Source organism: Taudactylus pleione, unplaced genomic scaffold, assembly GCF_031769625.1.
Source record: "Taudactylus pleione unplaced genomic scaffold, aTauple2 ptg000086l, whole genome shotgun sequence".
In the NCBI taxonomy this organism is placed as follows: domain Eukaryota; kingdom Metazoa; phylum Chordata; class Amphibia; order Anura; family Myobatrachidae; genus Taudactylus; species Taudactylus pleione.
In genome coordinates this window covers 32,360,663-32,382,210 of record NW_028284488.1, presented here as the reverse complement: position 1 = coordinate 32,382,210, position 21,548 = coordinate 32,360,663, and the positions used below count along the sequence as shown (strand labels likewise).

At 44.5% G+C, this 21,548-nt stretch overlaps 1 protein-coding gene across 1 annotated transcript in view; it reads left to right on the top strand.

The window, feature by feature from the left end:
• The window catches only part of RSBN1L (round spermatid basic protein 1 like), a 138,625-nt gene extending 118,156 nt beyond the window's left edge, over nt 1-20,469 (top strand). The window contains exons 7-8 of the mRNA XM_088468820.1: nt 17,428-17,536; nt 19,416-20,469. Of these exons, the coding sequence (XP_088324946.1) occupies nt 17,428-17,536; nt 19,416-20,021 (715 nt within the window). The 3' untranslated portion in view covers nt 20,022-20,469. The remainder of the gene's footprint in view (nt 1-17,427; nt 17,537-19,415) is intronic.
• The last annotated feature ends 1,079 nt before the right edge of the window (nt 20,470-21,548 follow it).

Sequence of the window (21,548 nt, the reverse complement as noted above, 5' to 3'; positions counted from 1 at the left end):
CTTATTCTTTTTGGATCTCCAGAGCCTCTCCAAATTGAATAACCCAAGCCTGGGTCTCTGGTGACTGAACCCTGCCACAGTTAGTTCTGCTCATTCAAATAACAATATACAATTCTGAAGAATGCCTTTGTCTCCAGACTACAAATTATCAACCTGACATAAGCAAACTAACTTCCAAAAAGAAAGGACAGGGAAGCCACTAACATTTGTAGTGCCCATCTATTTCCCAAAACTTTTCTGGCTTGCAGTGTTAAAACATCTGGCGCCCCAAAGAGAAAAATGTTGCCTACCTTTGGGTCAGCAGTTGAATAAACAAATGGCCACTAAAAATGAGGGTTTTCCTTCATAATACAATTTGCTCTAATGCAGGTTATGAACACACACTTTTCCTTGATGATGGTTTCACTCTGCCTTGTGCTTTTCCATCCAGTTTCTTTGTACATTAATACAAAAAATAAAGCAGCATTGTGCTTTTCTATGGTTACAGTTTTCCTGTGTAACTGCTAGTATCTTTTATATTTTTTAAATAGGGAATACATTATAAGTTAATTTCATCAAGTTTCTCTTAAAATAAATCCCAGAGGAAATCCAGTCAGAATGTCAAAAAGGACTTTAGGTTGACAATCAATATGTAGAATTCAAAAAATATGAGCATGGTTAAATTGTTGACAACAGAATGTCGACATACAGTTTTTAGCTTATTGTTAGGGTAAGGTCTAGGTAAAACGAAGCAAAACAACTGTCAACATTCTGGTGTTGACCATGTTAAATGTTGACCTTATGAACATGTTGATGTTTTTGTATGTCGACCTAAAGTTCATATCGTCCTTCTGAATGTCGACTTTTCATACCGCACCCATCTCGGACATAAGAACATTAAGCAGAAGATTGCCTGGACTTTTCTCGTTCATCAGTGGGAGGGAGGACACTGGGAACCCTGAGTACAGTGGGAGCAGGCATCCTGGGCACCATATGGCTAAACTACTTTTCCCCCTGCAGCAAAGGCTCCTCTTCCCCTATGCCCATCCCCAGTCCTGTAAGCCAGTTTTTTTGTTTGGTGCCCAAGTAGCTGGGCAGAATTTCCAAAGCTGCTGCACACAGACAGTTTATTTTCTTTTTAATTTTTTACTACTGAACAAGCGGGACAGACTCATAAAATGCGCCCACCGCCGCTCCACCATCTATCTACCTCTTCTGGCGGCCGGATCACAGATCCCCTGCTGGCTCTGGAAGACCAGGGAAGCGGGTAAAGCAGCTCTCTGCTATGCAGGGAGCTGCGATGTAGCGGCTGTCACCGGCAAGGCGAAGAACCACGGGTGGCGCCGGCAGTGGTAATCTGAAGAAATTTCACCCCACGCTTCCTAAAGCACCTCCCACAAGTTGGATTGGCTTGATGGGCACTTAGTGTGTACCATACGGTCAAGCTGCTCCCACAACAGCTCAATGGGGTTGAGATGTGGTGACTGCGCTGGCCACTCCATTACAGACAGAATACCAGCTGCCTGCTTCTTCCCTAAATAGTTCTTGCATAATTTGGGTTTTTGTCACTATGGCATGGCATTGCAAAATGGAGTGATAGTCTTCCTTATTCAAAATCCATTTTACCTTGTACAAATCTCCCAATTTACCAGCACCAAAACAGCCCCAGACCATCACATTGACTACACCATGCTTGATTGATGGCATCAGGCACTCTTCCAGCATCTTTTCACTTGTTCTGCATCTCACAAATGTTCTTCTCTGTGATCCAAACACCTCAAACTTTGATTCGTCTGTCTATAACACTTTTTTCCAATGTCTGTGCCCATACAGGATGAGTCTCCCATATCCAAATATTCCGAAATACGGAATATTCTACATCAGGGTCCATAGGGTATCCACAGGATACCTTGGGGTATAGGTGATGACGTCAGGCATCGGGCACCATAGAGTTAAGTTTTCAGCCTCCCAGGATGCACTAGGGTCCCCCTCCTATACCCCGCCCCCGAGCCAAGGCATCTCAGTTTCGTTGGTGCCCAGCTCGGAGTCGGATGCACCTGTTTAGAGGGGGGCTAAGGTTAGCCCCTGAAGTTTCTTCGCAAGCAGCTCTGGCTGCTCATCTGGAAGTACAGCATGGACAGTCAATGCTGACGCCCATGCTGTCTTCCCTACACCCCCGCCGGTACCAGAACGCCGGTACTGATCCGGGGATGCTGGTAAGCATCTGGGGTCACAGCTAGCGGTGACCCCAGATGTTTGGGACCATGGCCGGATTCAAGGGGGCAGCAGGTAAGCAGCGGGGTCCCGCAGTGGGTCCTCGCTGAGTACCCGGTCCAGAGTCCCCAGGCAGGGGGCTCCCTGGGGACTGGCTGCAGCGTGGAGCCAGGTAACTAACCTGCGCTTCCACTACCCCCCTTGGACAGCGGACTGCGGCTGAGCGGTAGCGCTGCGGCGTCCCAGGGGTTAATTGCATGCCAGGGGAGCGCGCCTTCCCTGTACACAGCCGGCGCCTCCCCCACTGCACACAGCCCTCTCTGCATCTGCTGACTGGCCCTGTGGCAGCGCTCCTCCCCCAGGCCGGCCTCCCCTCTGCTCCTCGGTAGCCATCTTTTGCTGGAAGCATGGTGAGCGCTGCTGGACGCTGAAGATCGGTGGCATCGCGGTCTGGGTCCCCCGGCCTACCTCTCCTCCTTTGGTTACAGGTCTGTGTATGCAGCGCTGTGTCCTACCAGGCTCTGTGTCTGCGTAGTTGAGAATCAGCGCTGATAGTGCAGGAATTGATTTCTTTGCATTGCATGTGACTTCTGCTAGCGTCTGCTGCCTGTACTTTCACTTTCTACTGTCAGCCTTTTCACTGTCCCTGCTCTTCTTCTGCTAAAGCCCTTGCTGTGCAGTGCTTGCAGGGTGGTTCTCCCACTATACTAACAAGTATCAGTGAGAGGGGTCACATACTTACCATCATGTCTGAGAGTGATTTCCTCTCCAGCTTATTTGTACTACATGCAAGGTACCAATAGCGGAGGGGGAGGGTAACGCGGAGGGGCTATGTCGACAGTGTTATTTATTGGCACGGCCAATTACTATCACGGCTCCGGTACAGGAGCCGCCCTGGGCTTGTTTTGCCAAAGCGCTTACAACCCTCGTGGGCCAGTTAGCTCCGCAGCCTGCGTTCCCACAGATGGGATTGTCCCAGCAGTCAGTGGTGTCGTCACCCATGCAGGGTTTCCCGAGACAATTCATGGTACCCCACAGTCTCCCTATTTCCCCTCCTCAGGTCTCTCAAGAGCCTGCGTGGGTTAATTCACTGACGAGTTCTGTACAGCATTTGTCGGACGTGTTACAAGGGGAGTCTGTGTTGAGACCACATAAGCGGCCGGTGGCGTCTCTGTCCGCTCCTTATGAGGATGACGACATGATGTCCGATGATGGGGAGATTCTGGATCTATCTGACCAAGAATCTCTCCGTACTAAAGAGTCGGACGCTAAGTCCAAGGTTTATATTCCTGGACTTATTCGGGCAGTCCGCACGGCATTAGTAACAAGGTACGTATAGCTAAGTGCGCATAGTGCTCCCAAATCAAATTAGGAATGGTAATCACAATACTTCCCCGACTCCAATCAAGATGTTGCATATAATCTTCAAAATGATGTGGTGGTACTTCCATACATATGAAAAACACAAGATCGGCCAAACATAGTGTAATACAATCACCAATAAAATTTATTAAACTTCTTAAAAATAAAACAAATATATATTCTTCAATACCCTATATGCAGGATAAAAAAATCCTACGTGCTGTGTGTAGGATAAATATTCCTACATATGAGTACACAATCCTATATAGCGAAGGTAGGGGAATTACCAGAAGTCCCTTCAATAAGGGCCCGTAGTTTTTATAGATGGAGGTTTCCGGATCACCTCTGTCTCTGGGTCCTTATTTGAGGGGTATTCCTGCAGTTCCTCTCTCCTGGATGTTCTGTCACTGTAAGCCAACGCGTTTCGGGAGTCTGCTGCTCCCTTCCTCATGTGTAAAACTGATCATTTTTATACCCTTAGCATGATTCACTTCCAGGTCAAAAGGTCATGGCATTGAAAGTCTTAATACCCTCAATTCCACAACAACTCTCTCTAATCTAATTGTCCCTGTGATATCACACAATAATTCTGATGGATAGTGTAATTATACACAGGGTCACATATAAACAATCTAAAATGCAATTCTTATCATTTTATCGCCGAACCGGAAGTGCGTCACTGTTACTTCCGGCGCTATACACGTCCGTCCACAATGCGCTTCCACCACCTGCGTCATACACAGATGCACAGTTCCTACACGTTATTCCCCCACGTGGTGGTTCCCTGTCCTATTAGCGTCCCCGCTTCCTGTGTGTGGAACGCATCTGGGATCCACTGTACTTCCGGCTTGGCGGCCATCTTTAAGAAGCTTTTTGCATTGTCTCTGATAGTGCGGCGGCCATATTTGGTGGGATACTTCTTCTAAATATTCACAAAGATCCGGGTAGCCATCTTTTATTGGGTTATAAAACGATATGTTTTCTACATAATACTATCTTCATACTGGGGGAGTCATAGATGATTCTTTGTCTCAGCATGATGATGAAGAGAAGGATATAATAGATTAAAACCTCATAAAATCCCCAGTGTAAACATACTAAAAAACAAAGGATAATTATATAAAATGGAGTAAAATTCTATGGAGAGATAATGAAATACTGAATCTTCCATTACACATTTATTAAAAAACGAAGGATATTCATATAAAATGAATAAAATTCTAAGGAGAGATACATAGATAGTAATATTTAGGGATAATGATAAAATATAAATCATACTAATTATATATGGAAGGAATATAACTGCCTCTATATAAAACCGTGAATAGATAGTGGAAAAAATAGTGAAAAAGTGCATGGTACATAATGATAAAGATAAAACTCTATAAAAACCATTTAAGCTCAAAATCTGAGTTGAGACCTCTTGGTATCATCGTTTTTAATTTAAAAATCCACTGCATTTCACTTTTTGCCAACTTCTTCTCTTCATTTCTTTCTCTCCATGTACTTTTAATGTTTTCAATCGCCATGAACCTTATTATTTCTTTTGTAGAGCAGTTATGTGTTGATTTAAAATGATTTGATATGGAGTGTGTTATTAGTCCATTTCTGATGTTTCGAAGATGTTCTCCCAATCTCGTTTTTAATGCTCGGCTGGTTCTCCCTATGTAAACCAAATTACAACTGCATTCAATTAAATATATCACATTCGTCGTGTTGCATGTCATAAAGTGATTTAGCTTATATGTGCTCCCTTTGAACGTATTGGCACGTATTGTTGAAAGATCCAGTACTAAGAAAGACATTACCCACAAAACCAGCTTTTATTTATAGACTGGCACCCAATTTGAAGAACAAGTTAACAAAGAGTGCACCCAATACAGAGAACTCGCACCCGATACGAAGTAAAGGTTTTTTCCGCTGTGGCAACTGTGTAGCGTGCAGAGAGATTAAAGTGAAAGAAACTAAATATATTGATTTTACAATCAAAGGGAGCACATATAAGCTAAATCACTTTATGACATGCAACACGACGAATGTGATATATTTAATTGAATGCAGTTGTAATTTGGTTTACGTAGGGAGAACCAGCCGAGCCTTAAAAACGAGATGGGGAGACCATCTTCGAAACATCAGAAATGGACTAATAACACACTCCCTATCGAATCATTTTAAATCAACACATAACTGCTCTACAAAAGAAATAATAAGGTTCATGGCGATTGAAAACATTAAAAGTACATGGAGAGAAAGAAATGAAGAGAAGTTGGCAAAAAGTGAAATGCAGTGGATTTTTAAATTAAAAACGATGATACCAAGAGGTCTCAACTCAGATTTTGAGCTTAAATGGTTTTTATAGAGTTTTATCTTTATCATTATGCACCATGCACTTTTTCACTATTTTTTCCACTATCTATTCACGGTTTTATATAGTCAGTTATATTCCTTCCATATATAATTAGTATGATTTATATTTTATCATTATCCCTAAATATTACTATCTATGTATCTCTCCTTAGAATTTTATTCATTTTATATGAATATCCTTCGTTTTTTAGTAAATGTGTAATGGAAGATTCAGTATTTCATTATCTCTCCATAGAATTTTACTCCATTTTATATGATTATCCTTTGTTTTTTAGTATGTTTACACTGGGGATATTATGAGGTTTTAATCTATTATATCCTTCTCTTCATCATCATGCTGAGACAAAGAATCATCTATGACTCCCCCAGTATGAAGATAGTATTATGTAGAAAACATATCGTTTTATAACCCAATAAAAGATGGCTACCCGGATCTTTGTGAATATTTAGAAGAAGTATCCCACCAAATATGGCCGCCGCACTATCAGAGACAATGCAAAAAGCTTCTTAAAGATGGCCGCCAAACCGGAAGTACAGTGGGTCCCAGATGCGTTCCACACACTGGAAGCGGGGACGCTAATAGGACAGGGAACCACCACGTGGGGGAATAACGTGTAGGAACTGTGTATCTGTGTATGACGCAGGTGGTGGGAGCGCATTGTGGACGGACGTGTATAGCGCCGGAAGTAAGTGACGCACTTCCGGTTCGGCGATAAAATGATAAGAATTGCATTTTAGATTGTTTATATGTGACCCTGTGTATAATTACACTATCCATCAGAATTATTGTGTGATCTCACAGGGACAATTAGATTAGAGAGAGTTGCTGTGGAATTGAGGGTATTACGACTTTCAATGCCATGACCTTTTGACCTGGAAGTGAATCATGCTAAGGTTATAAAAATGATCAGTTTTACACATGTCACTATGCCTTGAGGAAGGGAGCAGCAGACTCCCGAAACGCGTTGGCTTACAGTGACAGAACATCCAGGAGAGAGGAACTGCAGGAATACCCCTCAAATAAGGACCCAGAGACAGAGGTGATCCGGAAACCTCCATCTATAAAAACTACGGGCCCTTATTGAAGGGACTTCTGGTAATTCCCCTACCTTCGCTATATAGGATTGTGTACTCATATGTAGGAATATTTATCCTACACACAGCACGTAGGATTTTTTTATCCTGCATATAGGGTATTGAAGAATATATATTTGTTTTATTTTTAAGAAGTTTAATAAATTTTATTGGTGATTGTATTACACTGTTTGGCCGATCTTGTGTTTTTCATATGTATGGAAGTACCACCACATCATTTTGAAGATTATATGCGACATCTTGATTGGAGTCGGGGAAGTATTGTGATTACCATTCCTAATTTGATTTGGGAGCACTGTGCGCACTTAACTATACGTAACTTGTTATTATTCGTGTACACTTAGTACTGAAGGGTGGTACTCATCACGTATAGTTGTCTGCTGCCTGGGAAGGTGCTTGGCGCCTGTTACAACACCACTCACTATATACGATTTATACGCACGGCATTCGTGATTGAGGATGAAGATCCTCTGGTGTCCAAGTCAAAATATGCATTTTTTAAGGATATTAAGGGTGACGCCACAGTGTTTCCCCTTTCGGGTCAGTTAGTAGACCATTTAGAGGAGGCGTGGAAACACCCTGGCAAACGGTATCAGCCTCAGAGACGCTTGGTGGTGGCTTATCCGTTTGCGGACATTTATTTTTCCAAGTGGGAATCCCCTCCACAGGTGGATTCTCATGTAACACGCCTAGTCCGAAGTGCCACACTGCCCATGCCCTCCATGTCCTCCTTGAAGGATGCTACGGACCGTAAAGTGGAGGTCTGCCTAAAGTCCGTTTATTCCCTTGCGGGGGGGGGGGGGGCAGCCAGGCCGGCTATGGCCATTTGTTGGGTAGCCAGAGCTATGGAGCGCTGGGCTGATAGTTTGGAGGCGTCTTTGGATTCCGTCTGTTCGGCTGAACAGACCGAGTCGATAGGCAATCTCCGAGATTCGGCCACTTATATCAATGAAGCGGCTTTGGATATCAGTACCCTGACTTCTCGGATTTCTTCGGCAGCTGTAGCTGCTCGTCGCACCTTATGGTTGCGATCTTGGAAGGCGGATGCTGATTCCAAGAAGGGCCTGGAAGCTTTGCCTTTTAATGGAGAAGTCCTATTTGGTCCTGATCTGGACAAAATTGTAGCCACGCTGGCGGCAGCCAAATTGGCATGTCTCCCGTCTGCTGCGTTTCCTTCCAGTTCAGGTACGTCGGCCTTACAGGGCCCAGGGTAGGCCTAAGGCACAGTCTTTTCCCCGACAGGCTGACCCCAAAAAATCGGCCAAGCCCCGGAAACAGGCCTGGAGTACCAGACGTCCGGCCCCTAAGCCAGATGACAAGCCTGCGGCCTGACGGTCTGGGCCTCCATTTGGGGGATCCCAAAGTGGGAGGCCGCCTGCTGCAGTTCGCCCAGTGTTGGTAGGTTACCACGACAGACACTTTGGTTCGCGCGGTGGTTTCTCACGGGTATGCCCTCTCCTTCCGGCACAGGCCCCCATCCCGATTCTTCACCTCGGGTCTTCCATCAGACCGGAACAAGGCCATGGAACTACGGAAGGTTTTGCACACTATGCTCCAGGCTGGAGTTATAGTGCCTGTTCCATTCTCCCAGAGGGGCCAGGGTTTCTATTCCAATCTGTTTTTGGTGCAGAAACCCAATGGGTCTTACCGTCCGATTCTCAACCTCAAAGCACTCAACAAGTCCTTGCGGGTGCCGAGGTTTCGGATGGAGACCCTACGGTCCATCATTCTGGCGCTGGAACCTGGGGATTATATGGTATCATTGGACATACAGGACGCATACCTGCATGTCCCTATTCTTTTACGCCATCAACAGTTCCTCAGGTTTGCAATCCGCAACGATCACTTCCAGTTCCGTGCGTTACCTTTTGGGCTGGCGACAGCACCACGCGTGTTCACCAAGGTTATGGCGGTCATGGCGGCTGCAGGGAGTCCGCATGTTGCCGTACCTGGACGACCTTCTGTTTGTAGCAGGATCTCTGGAGCTCCTTCTACGCCACTTGGACCTGACGATTGCGGTACTGCACCGGCACGGCTGGTTAATAAACTGGCAGAAGTCCACCCTGATCCCGTCTCAGAGGATTCTGCACCTCGGAGCCTTATTGGACTCCGGACAGGAAAGGATCTTTGTGACTGGGGAAAAGATCTCTGCCTTACAGTTGAGGGTGCGCAGTTGTCTGCAGAGTCACCGGGTGTCTCTGCATTCGGCGATGAGGTTACTGGGCTCCATGGTGTCAGTATTCGACATGGTGGAATATGCCCAGTTTCACTCCAGACCTCTGCAGCAATTGATCCTGTCCAAATGGAATGGACTGCCTCAGAGTCTAATGTCCCAGACAATGGTGCTCACTCCGGAGGTTCGCCTGTTCCTAGCCTGGTGGTTGCAGAAGACCCATCTCAACAAGGGTTGTCCATTCTGGGTGGCGAATTGGGTCCTGTTGACAACGGACACCAGCCTTCGGGGCTGGGGAGCGGTCATGGGTCCACACTTGTTCCAGGGCAGATGGAGTCTCGCGGAAAAGGAGCTTTCGATAAACATCTTGGAACTCTGCGCCGTTTTCAGTGCTCTCCAGCAGGCACAGTGGGTTCTCCAAGGTCACCCCGTGCAGGTCCAGTCGGACAACGCCACCACCATGGCCTACATAAATCGGCAAGGAGGAACCCGAAGTCTGGCGGCACTCGTAGAGGTGTCCCGCATCCTGGTCTGGGCGGAGCGCAATCTCCCGGCCATATCGGCAGTATTCATCCCGGGAGTTCTCAACTGGGAGGCGGACTTTCTCAGTCGCCAGGACGTTCATCCAGGGGAATGGTCTTTGCACCAGGACGTCTTTCAACTTCTGGTGGACAGGTGGGGTCTTCCAGAGATCGACCTCATGGCGTCACGGCACAACAACAAGTTGCCGGTGTACGGGTCTCGCACAAGAGACGAAAAGGCGTCTATGGTGGATGCTTTGTCCGTCCAGAGGACGTTCCGGTTTGCTTATCTCTTTCCTCCGTTTTCCCTTCTTCCACGGGTAATCCGGATATTCAAACAGGAAGGAGGGACGCTCCTGTTGATAGCTCCCGCGTGGCCCAGGCGGCACTGGTTCTCAGACCTTCAGGGTCTGTCCGTGGTTGCCGCTACGACCGGACCTTCTGTCACAGGGTCCTTGTCTTCACCCGGACCTGACTCTGTTGTCTTTGACGGCGTGGCTGTTGAGACGGCCATGTTAAGGTCCAGGGGGTTTTCCAGCTCTGTAGAACGGACTATGCTAAGAGCTCGGAAGCCGCCTTCTGCAAGAATATACCATCGTGTGTGGCATACGTTCTTCCAGTGGTGTCGGCAGAGAGGCACCTTGGGAGTTCCGTCTGTCTAGAGTGTTGGCTTTTCTACAGGCGGGACTAGACCATCGGCTTTGCCTTGCTTCTCTGAAGGTACAGCCCTGTCCGTCTGGTTCCATCATAGGATTGCTGCAATCCCTGATGTGTGCATCTTTATGCAAGGTGTTCTCCGAATTCAGGCACCTTTTGTTCCACCGGTGGCGCCTTGGGATTTAGCTGTGGTCCTGAGGGCTCTCCAGGGACTGCCGTTTGAACCACGGGGCTCAGTGGACCTTAAATGGCTGACAGCTAAAACAATTTTCCTTCTGGCCATTGCTTCGGCCAGACGTGTTTCTGACTTAGGAGCTCTCTCTTGTAGACCCCCTTTTCTGATTTTTCATAGGAACAGGGCGGTGCTGCGCACTCGTCCTGGTTTCCTTCCCAAAGTTGTTTCGAGTTTCCACATCAACGAGGAAATCGTTGTGCTGGCTTTTAACTCATCTGACCTTTCCGTGGGTGAGGCCACTTTGGATGTTGTGCGGGCCTTAAGGATTTATGTTGACCGCACTTCTTCGTTTAGGAAGTCGGACGCCTTGTTTGTCTTCTATGGCTTCCGTAAAAAGGGTTGGCCTGCTTCAAAGCAGACTTTGGCAGGCTGGATTCGTATGGCCATTTCAGAAGCATAACTTCATGAAGGCCTTCCGGTTCCTTCCTCTGTGAGGGCTCATTCCACTAGGTCTGTGGGTCTTTCGTGGGCAGCTCGACGTGGTGCCTCTGCAGTCCAGATCTGCAAGGCTGCCACGTGGTCCTCTGTCCATACCTTTGTGAGGTATTATGCGTTTGACACCTTTGCCTCTCAGGATGCTTCCTTCGGGCGGCGGATTCTCCTTTCAGCACAGGAGTGTCCCCACCCTTGAAGGATACTGCTTTGGGACATCCCTAAGGTATCCTGTGGATACCCTATGGACCCTGAAGTAGAAAATATGAGATATGGTAAGAACTTACCTTTTGTTATCTTTATTTCTACGAAGTCCATAGGGTTCCACAAGACTCCCACCCTGTCGCACCTGTGCTGCAGATGGGCTTTACTCTGGTCACCGGTTTTTCCGTCTCCCTCTGGTGAGAATGTGAATCTTGTGTGTGTCCAGATCTTTTTTCTCTCTCTTCCTTCTCCTCCTCCGGCCTATGGCTTGGTACGTAACTGAGATGCCTTGGCTCGGGGGCGGGGTATAGGAGGGGACCCTAGTGCATCCTGGGAGGCTGAAAACTTAACTCTATGGTTCCCGATGCCTGGCGTCATCACCTATACCCCAAGGTATCCTGTGGAACCCTATGGACTTCGTAGAACTACAGATAACAAAGGTAAGTTCTTACCATATCTCATATTTTTTCAGCATGACAGTGAAACCTTTGCTTTTTGATGGTTCAATGTACACAAACTTTGTTTAAGGCAAAAAATTATTTAAAATAAAGTATAAAATGACCTATAGGCTTTGTGTATATGAAACAAATTAATTTCATGTATGTACACAAACCTTTGTTTGAACAACAAAATTATTGAAAATATTGTATAAAATTACTTTCAGGCTGTGTGTAGAAGGTGTATATGAATCATAAATGCATTCTGTGTTTAGATTTGGGCCCTATTCCTAACACATTTCAATATGATATACAAATATTCCAAAATATGGAATATTCCGATATCCAAAATACCCCTGGGCCCAAGCATTTTGGATATGGGAGACTCAACCTGTATTAATCTTTTCCTTTTATTGGCCAGTCTCAGATATGGCTTTTTCTTTGCCAATCTGCCTAGAAGGCCAGCATCCCAGAGTCGCCTTTTCACTGTAGACGTTGACACTGGCGTTTTGCGGGTACCATTTAATGAAGCTGCCAGTTCAGGACTTGTGAGGCATCTATTTCTCAAACTAGAGACTCTAATGTACTTGTCTTCTTGCACAGTTGTGCATCTGGGCCTCCCACTTCTCTTTCTACTCTGGTTAGAGCCTGTTTGTGCTGTTCTCTGAAGGGAGTAGTACACACCGTTGTAGGAAATGTTCTGTTTCTTAGCGATTTCTCGCATGGAATAGCCTTCATTTCTAAGAACAAGAATAGACTGTCGAGTTTCACATGAAAGTTCTCTCTTTCTGGCGATTTGGAGAGTACAGACCCACAAATGTGATGCTCCAGTAACTCAATTAGCTCATAGGAAGGCCAGTTTTATAGCTTCTCTAACAAGAAAACCCATTTTCAGCTGTGCTAACATAATTGCACAAGGGTTTTCAAGTGATTTCTAATCATCCCTTAGGGTGCATACACACACGATTTTTTGAACGATTAGCGTTAACTATATCGTTCAGTCGTTGAAAAAAAACGTTCACTTTCTAAGTTAAAACGATGAACGATTATCGTTCACGTTTGTAGTTGTCAGACTGACCAACTAAACGATTTTCATTAAGGGAATATGCAAAAATCGTTTAAAGTCGTTCATTACACTTTAAAAAAATCTGACAGATAATCTGACAGAAAATCGTTGGTAACAAAATCGTTGTGTATGTATGCAGTTTATTTCTTCTAACGCGCTTAGCAAACACAATGTACCATTAGAACACTGGAGTGATGGTTGCTGGAAATGGGCCTCAATACACCTATGTAGATGTTCATTTAAAAACCAAATGTTTGCAGTTAGTATAGTCATTTACCACATTAACAATGTATAGAGTGTATTTCTGATTAATTTAATGTTATCTTCATTGAAAAAAAAATAGTGCTTTTCTTTCAAAAATAAGAAAATTTCTAAGTGACCCAAAACTTTTGAACAGTGTGTGTGTGTGTGTGTGTGTGTGTGTATAATATATAATATAATCTCTCACACAAACACATACACTTGTTAGTTCGCACTCGCATCTATAAAATATGTCATCCACTGGGGTGCTTCCAGGACTTGGAGTCCAGACGTACAGAGCACTCACCAGAATTTTGAAAAGGTGACAAAATTAGATTTATTCCATGTACATCATACCACAGGCATCAGGCTTGAGGAGGTATCTCAATGTTTCGGTCAATATAGGACCATCCTCAGGAGGCACAACCACACAGCAATTGCATCAGGGCAAACAGCCCACCCAGAAGCCAGCATAACACAGATCATGCCTACCAGGCCCCTATAAATACCCCAAAAAAGGGCGCCAAAAATCACCAAACTACAGCACATACGTCATAATGGATAGAACACAAAAGCCTAATCACTCACCTATTGACAATCAACAGGAGCCGCCGCAATCAGATAAGAATGGCTTACACCTCACACATGTCCGGCCAGTGCAGTGCATATCCGGTTGGTGCACAAACACCTAACCACGTGGTGCGTGCCATCCATCCGGCCGGGAGTGACAACATCCGGCTAGGTCAGGTCAATGCAGTGCACATCCGGTTGGCGCATGTCACCACGTGGTGCGTGTCATCCATTTCGGGAATGACAACATCCGGCTAATACATAATCTGCAGCACAGCCGAGACACTGGTCATGACAACCACAGATGCCATATCGCTACTGCGTTCCAGCTGGAACGCAGAATAGCGACGTCACCATGTAATCGTGGATAATGTGCCCACTTGCACTCAAATCATAAGATGAAGGCACACTGTAGTTAGAGTAGTTATAAGGACCTGGTATATATGGAAAAACATAGAATAAACATCAGAAACAAATAGAACAATTAAAGCATTCTAAAGTAAAGCCTAAATGGCAACAATATCTGACATGGCAAAAAAGAAAAAGAACACAAAAAATGACATAATGAAATTAAAACTAAGGTGTATTGGTCACAAAATAATAAAAAAAATAACTAAAGAATAAAAAAATAATATATATTCACAAAAACAAAAGTCAACGTAGGAAAACATTCAATGGATTGCATTTGTTCAATCCATGTGGTGTTACTGTGCCCAAAACGGAAGATCCATCTTGCCTCAAGTTTCTTCAAAAGTAATATTCGAACACCACCCCGTGTGAGAGGCGGGATCCAATCAATGATGCCGCAGCGTAAGGAGGAAACTTGATGTCATCTAAGCAAAAAATGCTGAGCTACCGGTTTGTCAGAATTCCCAGTGGATAATACTTGTGTTATGGTACACCTGTGGTTGGCCATCATGCCCACATACGCAAGTCCATAGGGGCATATGAATAGATATATCACAAAGTCTAATAGACAATGCAACTTATAGCGAATAGGAATGGGGGCGACCACTGTGTGGGTGAGGGAAGCTTGAGCCCGGTTATCTGCCTACAAGTCATGCAGCCAATATATTTTATGCATCTAGCATTCTGGGTAAGGAGCCAGGTGTTATCCTTCAGTATCCTAGATTGGGGAGGATGCGTCAGCAGTTGTTTCAGGTTTTTGCCCCTCCTAAATGCCATCATCGGTAGTTCTTGTGCCACTTTGCACAGAGCAGGGTCAGATTTAATAATGGGCCAATGACTGTGAAGACATCTTGCCACAGAATTGGAGGCCCCATCATACTTTTTTTTGCATTGAATGTTTGTGTGCCTGTACTGATACAGATGTAGGTCTGTTCTACATTTATTGTACTTTGGTAGTATTGTAATATTGTGTTACGTTATCCTGCATTTGTTTGTCTTGCAAATAGTGTTTATACCCTGCTTTTCCTTGTATTTAGTGTCAGGCTGAACACTTATTCCTTTATTTCTGTTCAGGTGTTAGTGTTTCTTGATACTGTTAACCTTTCAGGACTGTATTGTATTATTAGTTTGTGGTACTTCACCCATTTCGTGCTCTATGCTCTTAATGTTATAGCACACTGGTAACTGATTGTAGACGTGTGTGGAGGTATTCCTTGGATCGCATTCTCATGTCTTCCAAGGGCAACGCATCGAAAGCCCCTAGGGAGGGGGGCGCTACTGTACTGCGCAATCTATCTTGCCGGAGCTGTAAAGAAATTTTCTGTGCAGGCACAGAACTGTGATAGTGTTTATGATAGATGGTTTGCAGAGGATGAGCGCTAATCTATTGGCCACAGATCCTGTCCATGAACCAGTGTGGGCAGCTACCTTGTCCCAGGCCATGCAACAATTGGCTAACCAGCTTGGAGCTTTCTGGCTTTCCCCTCCTACTGAAAGCGAAGGTCAGCCTCCAGAGGGTACTCTTTCTGCCATGGGGACTTCACAATCCACTCTGACTGAGCCTCCTTGAGTACAGGGCTTTAGTGTCCCCCCTAGGGTGCAGGCATAGAGTGTCTGCGCATGCTTCCGAAAGGTGTCATGTCCTTGTGACGCCCCCAATTTCTCACACTTTAGGTGAATAGATGCCGGATGGATTTTAAAATCCATTTTCGCCAATGCAAATGCAGGCTTAAGGCCTTTAGGGAATTGAGCTGACTCCATTATGGAGCGTCTCTGCTCTGGCACCCACTGATTGTAATTGCTTTCCACAATTCATTTAATTCGGGAAGCTGGTGCCCATCATGGCGAAGCTGCCATCGATTTTGGCCTCCTTTCCTCCAAGGTGTCTGTGTTGCCGGTGGCTGCCCGACGAGCCCTTTGACCAATTGGAGGGCAGACCCAGTGAAAGGCTCTTCCTTTCAACGGAAATATCTTATTCATACCTAAGCTAGATGAGATTGTCGCTACTGTGGCGGCGTCCAGGACTGCCTTCCTATCTTCGACAGTTCCTAAGTCCAAAGGGTTCTTCTTTCGTTCCTTTTGCCCGCAAGTCAAGGCCAAGTGACAATCCTATTCCAGATCTCAGGGCTCCTCTTCTAAGGATTCCAAATCCAGAGGTAGACCGTGCAAAGGCAGCCGATAAGCCCGCTGCATGACTGTGCAGGCCCCCACCTGGGACCCCCCAGTGTGGGAGGCAGTCTTCTGCTCTTTCCAGAGACATGGCCATCGACAACTTCCGATGCTTGGGTGAAAGGGATCATATCCTGCAGTTACGCTTTAATGTTCAGGGAACAGACACTTTTTTTTATCACACGTGTTCCTGTCATCCACTGAAAAACTGTGGCCTGAAGGAAGTCCATCCAGTCTCTTTTGGCCTCCCACGTCATTGTCCCAGTTCCCCACCCCCAGGGGGGCCTCGGGTTTTGAACAGATGTTTTTTCTGATTCAGAAACCAGATAGCTCATTCTGCTCCATCCTCAACCTGAAATCATTCAACCGGTTTCTCAGGGTTCTGAAGTTCCAGATGGCATCCCTTCGCTCAATAATCCAAGCACTTAAACAGGGGGATTTCATGGCCTCCCTTGATATCCAGGATGCCTATTTGCATATTCCCATTCTGGAGGATCATCAGCGGTTCCTCAGGTTTGCGGTGCAGGCGGATCACTTGCAATTTCAAGCTTTGCTTTTTTGTCTTTCTACGGCCTCTTATGTATTCACAAAGGTTATGCCCATTTCCCTGTCACAAGAGATGCTCCATCTGGGGGCATTGCTGGACTCCCGAGTTCAGCATGTGTCACTTTGCCGGAACCAGGATCTTGCTTCAGAACACTATTTGCTTTTCTTAGTCTTCCCCAAGTGACCATCACCTCTTGCATGCAGGTGCTGGGGAAACTAGTATCCACCTTTGACATGGTGGTATATGCCCAATTTCACTCCTGACCCATCCAGATAAACTGCTCTCAGCAGAATCACTGTCTGTGACTTGAGATGAGCATAAGGGACGTGCGCCACTAACATGCGCTAATACCACTCATCCCCCATATTGTCCCTTCATACATCTCCCCCATGGTTACCAGTGTACCCCCATGTACTCAGAGAAAAGGATTTTACAGGTAAGAAACAAAAATCCCCTTTTCTCAAAAATATTTTTTTCTGTTTCAGCCTTCAAAACTATAGGTTTCATTTTATAAACTTGCAAAGGGCTGATAAATCCTGAGCAGACACCCTCACTTTGTATGATCAAACTTGCATTTAGTCAGATTACATGCTATATGTTCTCTTAAATATTGAAATATAGTAACTGTATATTTTCATGCGTACTATGTTAACTTGCAGTTTATTGAACAGTGCTTAATCAATGGTATTACATCTGCCTTGCACAGAAAACTTGTTCTTACCTTAATCTTTTATTTCCATTTACAATATAGGAATGAACAGCCTCGGATAACCAAAGATGTAATATGTTTTCATGCTGAAGATTTCTTGGAGGTGGTACAAAGACTACAGCTAGACTTACATGAGCCTCCACTATCCCAGGTAAATTGTCTTGTTATCAGGATTATGGAGGTTTTCTTTCTTGTACTAGGGTGTTCATTTTAGAAATGGCTGTTTTTTTGTGGGTTTATTTATTTATTACCAGTGGTCGGGAAACGGGTAAATTACCCCATTTGGGGTAAAACTGAAATTCCTGGGGGTAATGGACAGACAGCCGGGCATGCATATGAATCATTGTATGCCCGGCTGTCCGTCCATTACCCCCAGGAATGGAGGTCACTGGCGCCGGGTGCAGCGGCGCGCGCGGCGTCAGTGACCTCCAGCCCGGCACCGCAGGAATGACCTTCAGGCTGTGTGTATAAGGTGTAAATGAAAGATAAATTAAAAATCATTTCTGTACACAAACTTTGTTTGAGCCACAAAATTATTGAAAATATTGTATAAAATTACCTGCAGACTGTGTGTATAAGATGTATATAACACATAAATTAATTTTGTGTGTATATTTGGGTCCCATTCCCAAGATATTTCACTATGATATGCAAATATTCCAAAATACGGAATATTCCGTTATCCAAAATACCCCTGGTCCCAAGCATTTTGGATATGGGAGACTCAACCTGTAATTGCATTACATTATTTTATATTCCTTTTTGAAGCAGCCATTGTCTATTAGTTGGTGATATGCTGAAATAATTTTGTGTTACTATAAATCAGAGAGTTATGTTTATTGAAGTCCATTTTTGTATTTGTGCAATTAGTGCATAATAGTTTGAGTGCAGTGATGTGTGAAAAAGAGAGTGCATGGTTTGTTTCCATTGTCTATTGTATCTGTTGTTAAGTATGCATCTTTGGTAAGTGTTTTTTTTTTTTTTTTGTACTTCTGTAACTGAGAACAGGACTGCAGTAGGACCAGTATTTCTGCACCCTTCTTCGTTATGCCTTTTTAATGGAGATAAACAAATTATTATTTAGAATATTAACTTTAATTATCCAGTGTTGGTATTATTACAAGTTTGTGTTCTTTCCAAGCATCGGCTACATTGTGTGCCAGAGACTTTTGGATTTTTTTTGTTGTTTTTCTTAGAAGGGTGGGTGTACCTTACTGTTCTTCCAGTCTGTCAGCAGTTTTTAAAGAATATCTGTGTATATGGATACTTCATATACCAAAGGAATCAGCAATCCATATATTAATCTTGCTCTTGTATCAGGCTGCTTTATTTTTCTGCAGTATTATATTATACCAGTTGTTAGATTGTAAATTTATATGCCATGTTAGCTAAGTATAATTGGTGTGGAATGGGATTGAAATACCGGTGGCTGTTCAGGTGCCTAACCCTTAATCCCCCCAGGGGTGCCTAAATCTAACCCTCCCACACTGCGGCTAGCTGCTAAAATGCCCTGGACTTACCTTGTTCAGGCAGCATCCTTCTGCATTCCGGCGTTGGGATTAAGATAGGCGTCTATATTTCGATGCCTATCTTAAGTCCCGTGTCGGGATTTAGGGTCTGACTCAGACCCGGTCGCTCTGACAGAGCGCTCGCTCTGAATCAGGGCCGGGTTTTTTTTTTGTTTTTTTTTGTTTTTTTTTTAGAACGGCCTTCTGGCCGCTCGCATAGCTGTGGGTGACCACCCACAGCTACAGCAAGCGGCCATGATGATGGTCGCGATGGTCAAGACCATCGGGCTTGCGACGAGACCCTTGTGGTAGGGTCTCGTGGCTGCAAGCCCCAGAGAGATTTCGGCTCTAACAGAGCCGGAATCTCTCCACTGACATCACTCGTGATGTCAGTGGGGCCGCCCCCAAATGACAGGCGTTTAAAACTTGTATTCTATTTTGCTATGTTATTTTGTTTTTACTATACGACATGAGAAGATGGTATTTTCATACATTGATACATTAATATTGGTGTTGTTTCAGTGTGTGCAGTGGGTTGACGATGCAAAACTCAACCAGCTGCGAAGAGAAGGCATTCGCTACGCTAGGATTCAGCTATATGACGATGACATCTACTTTATTCCAAGAAATGTTGTGCATCAGTTCAAGACAGTTTCAGCTGTCTGTAGTCTGGCCTGGCATATCCGACTCAAGATGTATCACCCACAAGTGGCAATGACGAAACCTAATTTGGAAGAAACTGTTTTAGGAGAGATCAAACCAGACATTGGGAAAGAAGACCATACTTTCAATACAGCAAGCACGCATATGTCTCACGTGCAGTTTTCTGACATTTGGCAGTTAAAGGACCCTCAACAAAAAACACAGCAAGTAAAACGTGAACCAGTGTCACCCCACCAAATTAGTGATGTGTTTGACAATATTAATCTTCCAACTATTTCCATTGCACCAACAGACTGTCAGACCTATAAAGTAAAGACTGATCATGTTAAGGACTCACAAGGCAAGACTGGGAGTGAGTCTCTGTTGAGAATTATTAACATAGACTCCAGAGAAAGTATAGAGGACATACGGCAACCTACACCAACAAACCCAATTGTGCAAACAGAAGAGGAACACCTGTGCTAAAATATGTATATATAGTTTTATTTTTTATTCTACATGACGTAATAATAATAATGTAAAGATTGGTAATCATGGGGCAAGCTTCTACTTGCTCTGTAGTCTGTTACTGAATATAGTTATGTAGCGATGTAACATTCCTCAGTGCCTGTCCATAACTGTGAAATATCAAAGCACTTAGGGCCAGATGCACTGTAAACACTGCAGGTTTAACATAAAGTCTCTCTAAAGTTTTGAGTTGTAGGTTCTAGGATAGAGCTGACATTGACATATATATTTTTTGTAAAATGAGCCAGAATTCTTTTTGACAATTCCAGGCTTTTCCATAGAGCTTATTTATATCAATTTTTCATTTTCAAGGTGTCAGCACTGTAGTGTAAATAGCTTTTTTAAATCTTTTTAGTGTGATTTATACTGAAATGTGAACCACCTAATAAAGGTTCATAACAATGCATTTGGTTTTATTTGTGGACAAAGTCTGATATGGCTACAATACGACAAATGATTGTGAGATTATAACTTTTGTAAAGTTCTTGCTTTTCCTTCTCAATGATTCCAGATGGTATAGTAAAGATACTTCGTTGAATAGTTGTAGAGTAGAGTAGGGAAGGCAACCATTAGCAATTCAGCTGTTGACTTGCTATTTCCGATAATCCACGGCAAGGGATGTAGTTATTATACCGACGCTCGTGAAGCCGCCAGACGGAATCTCGGCGTCGAAATTCTGACATAGGACTAAAGATAGGTGTCTAAAACCAGACGCCTATTTTTAGCCTGACGACGGAATCCCAACAGATGGCCTCCCGAACTAAGGTAAGCAGGGACAGGGTTAGTGTTAGCGGGGGGAGGGTTAGGTTTAGGCACCCCCGGGGAGGGCTAGGGGAAGGCAGAGTTAGAGTTAGGTACCCCCCGGGGGGAGGTTAGGTTTAGGCACCACCCCCCCTCCCCGGAGGGTTAGGTTCAGGGTACGGGCAAGGGGGGTTAGGTTTAGGGTGCGGGCAGGGAGGGTTAGGATTAGGCACCCTCGGGGGGACTTAGGGTTAGGCACCCCTATGGGAGGGTTAGGGGGGGAGAGGGGTTGGGATAGGGTACTTACCTTGGATGTCGGGATTCTGACTCTTCGTTCTTCCGGGGTCGCATTTCACCCAATGGCTATGCTGCCACCGGGATTACATAACCAACTGCAAGGCCATTTGTTGAGAATTAAATTGCAGTAGCGGCTGCATTGCAAAAAAAAAAATATATATATTTTTTTTTAGATCTATAGTAATGGATTTAGTGTTGAGGAGAACCTCCCATTTATACATGAGTAGGTATTAAGGTAATTTAGTAATTATCTGAAAATAGTAAGTTGACAAGTCATAGCACCTTCAGGTTATATTGTTTAATAGCATTTAACATTTTCTTTTCAAATTAGAATAGAAAAACAATCTCTATCCACTCAACAATGTCCCCTAAAGTACCAGTAGAGAGGTAGTCAGTTGGCATGCCCATTATTTTATTTAACTTTTTCTTTCATTTTTACATCTAAAT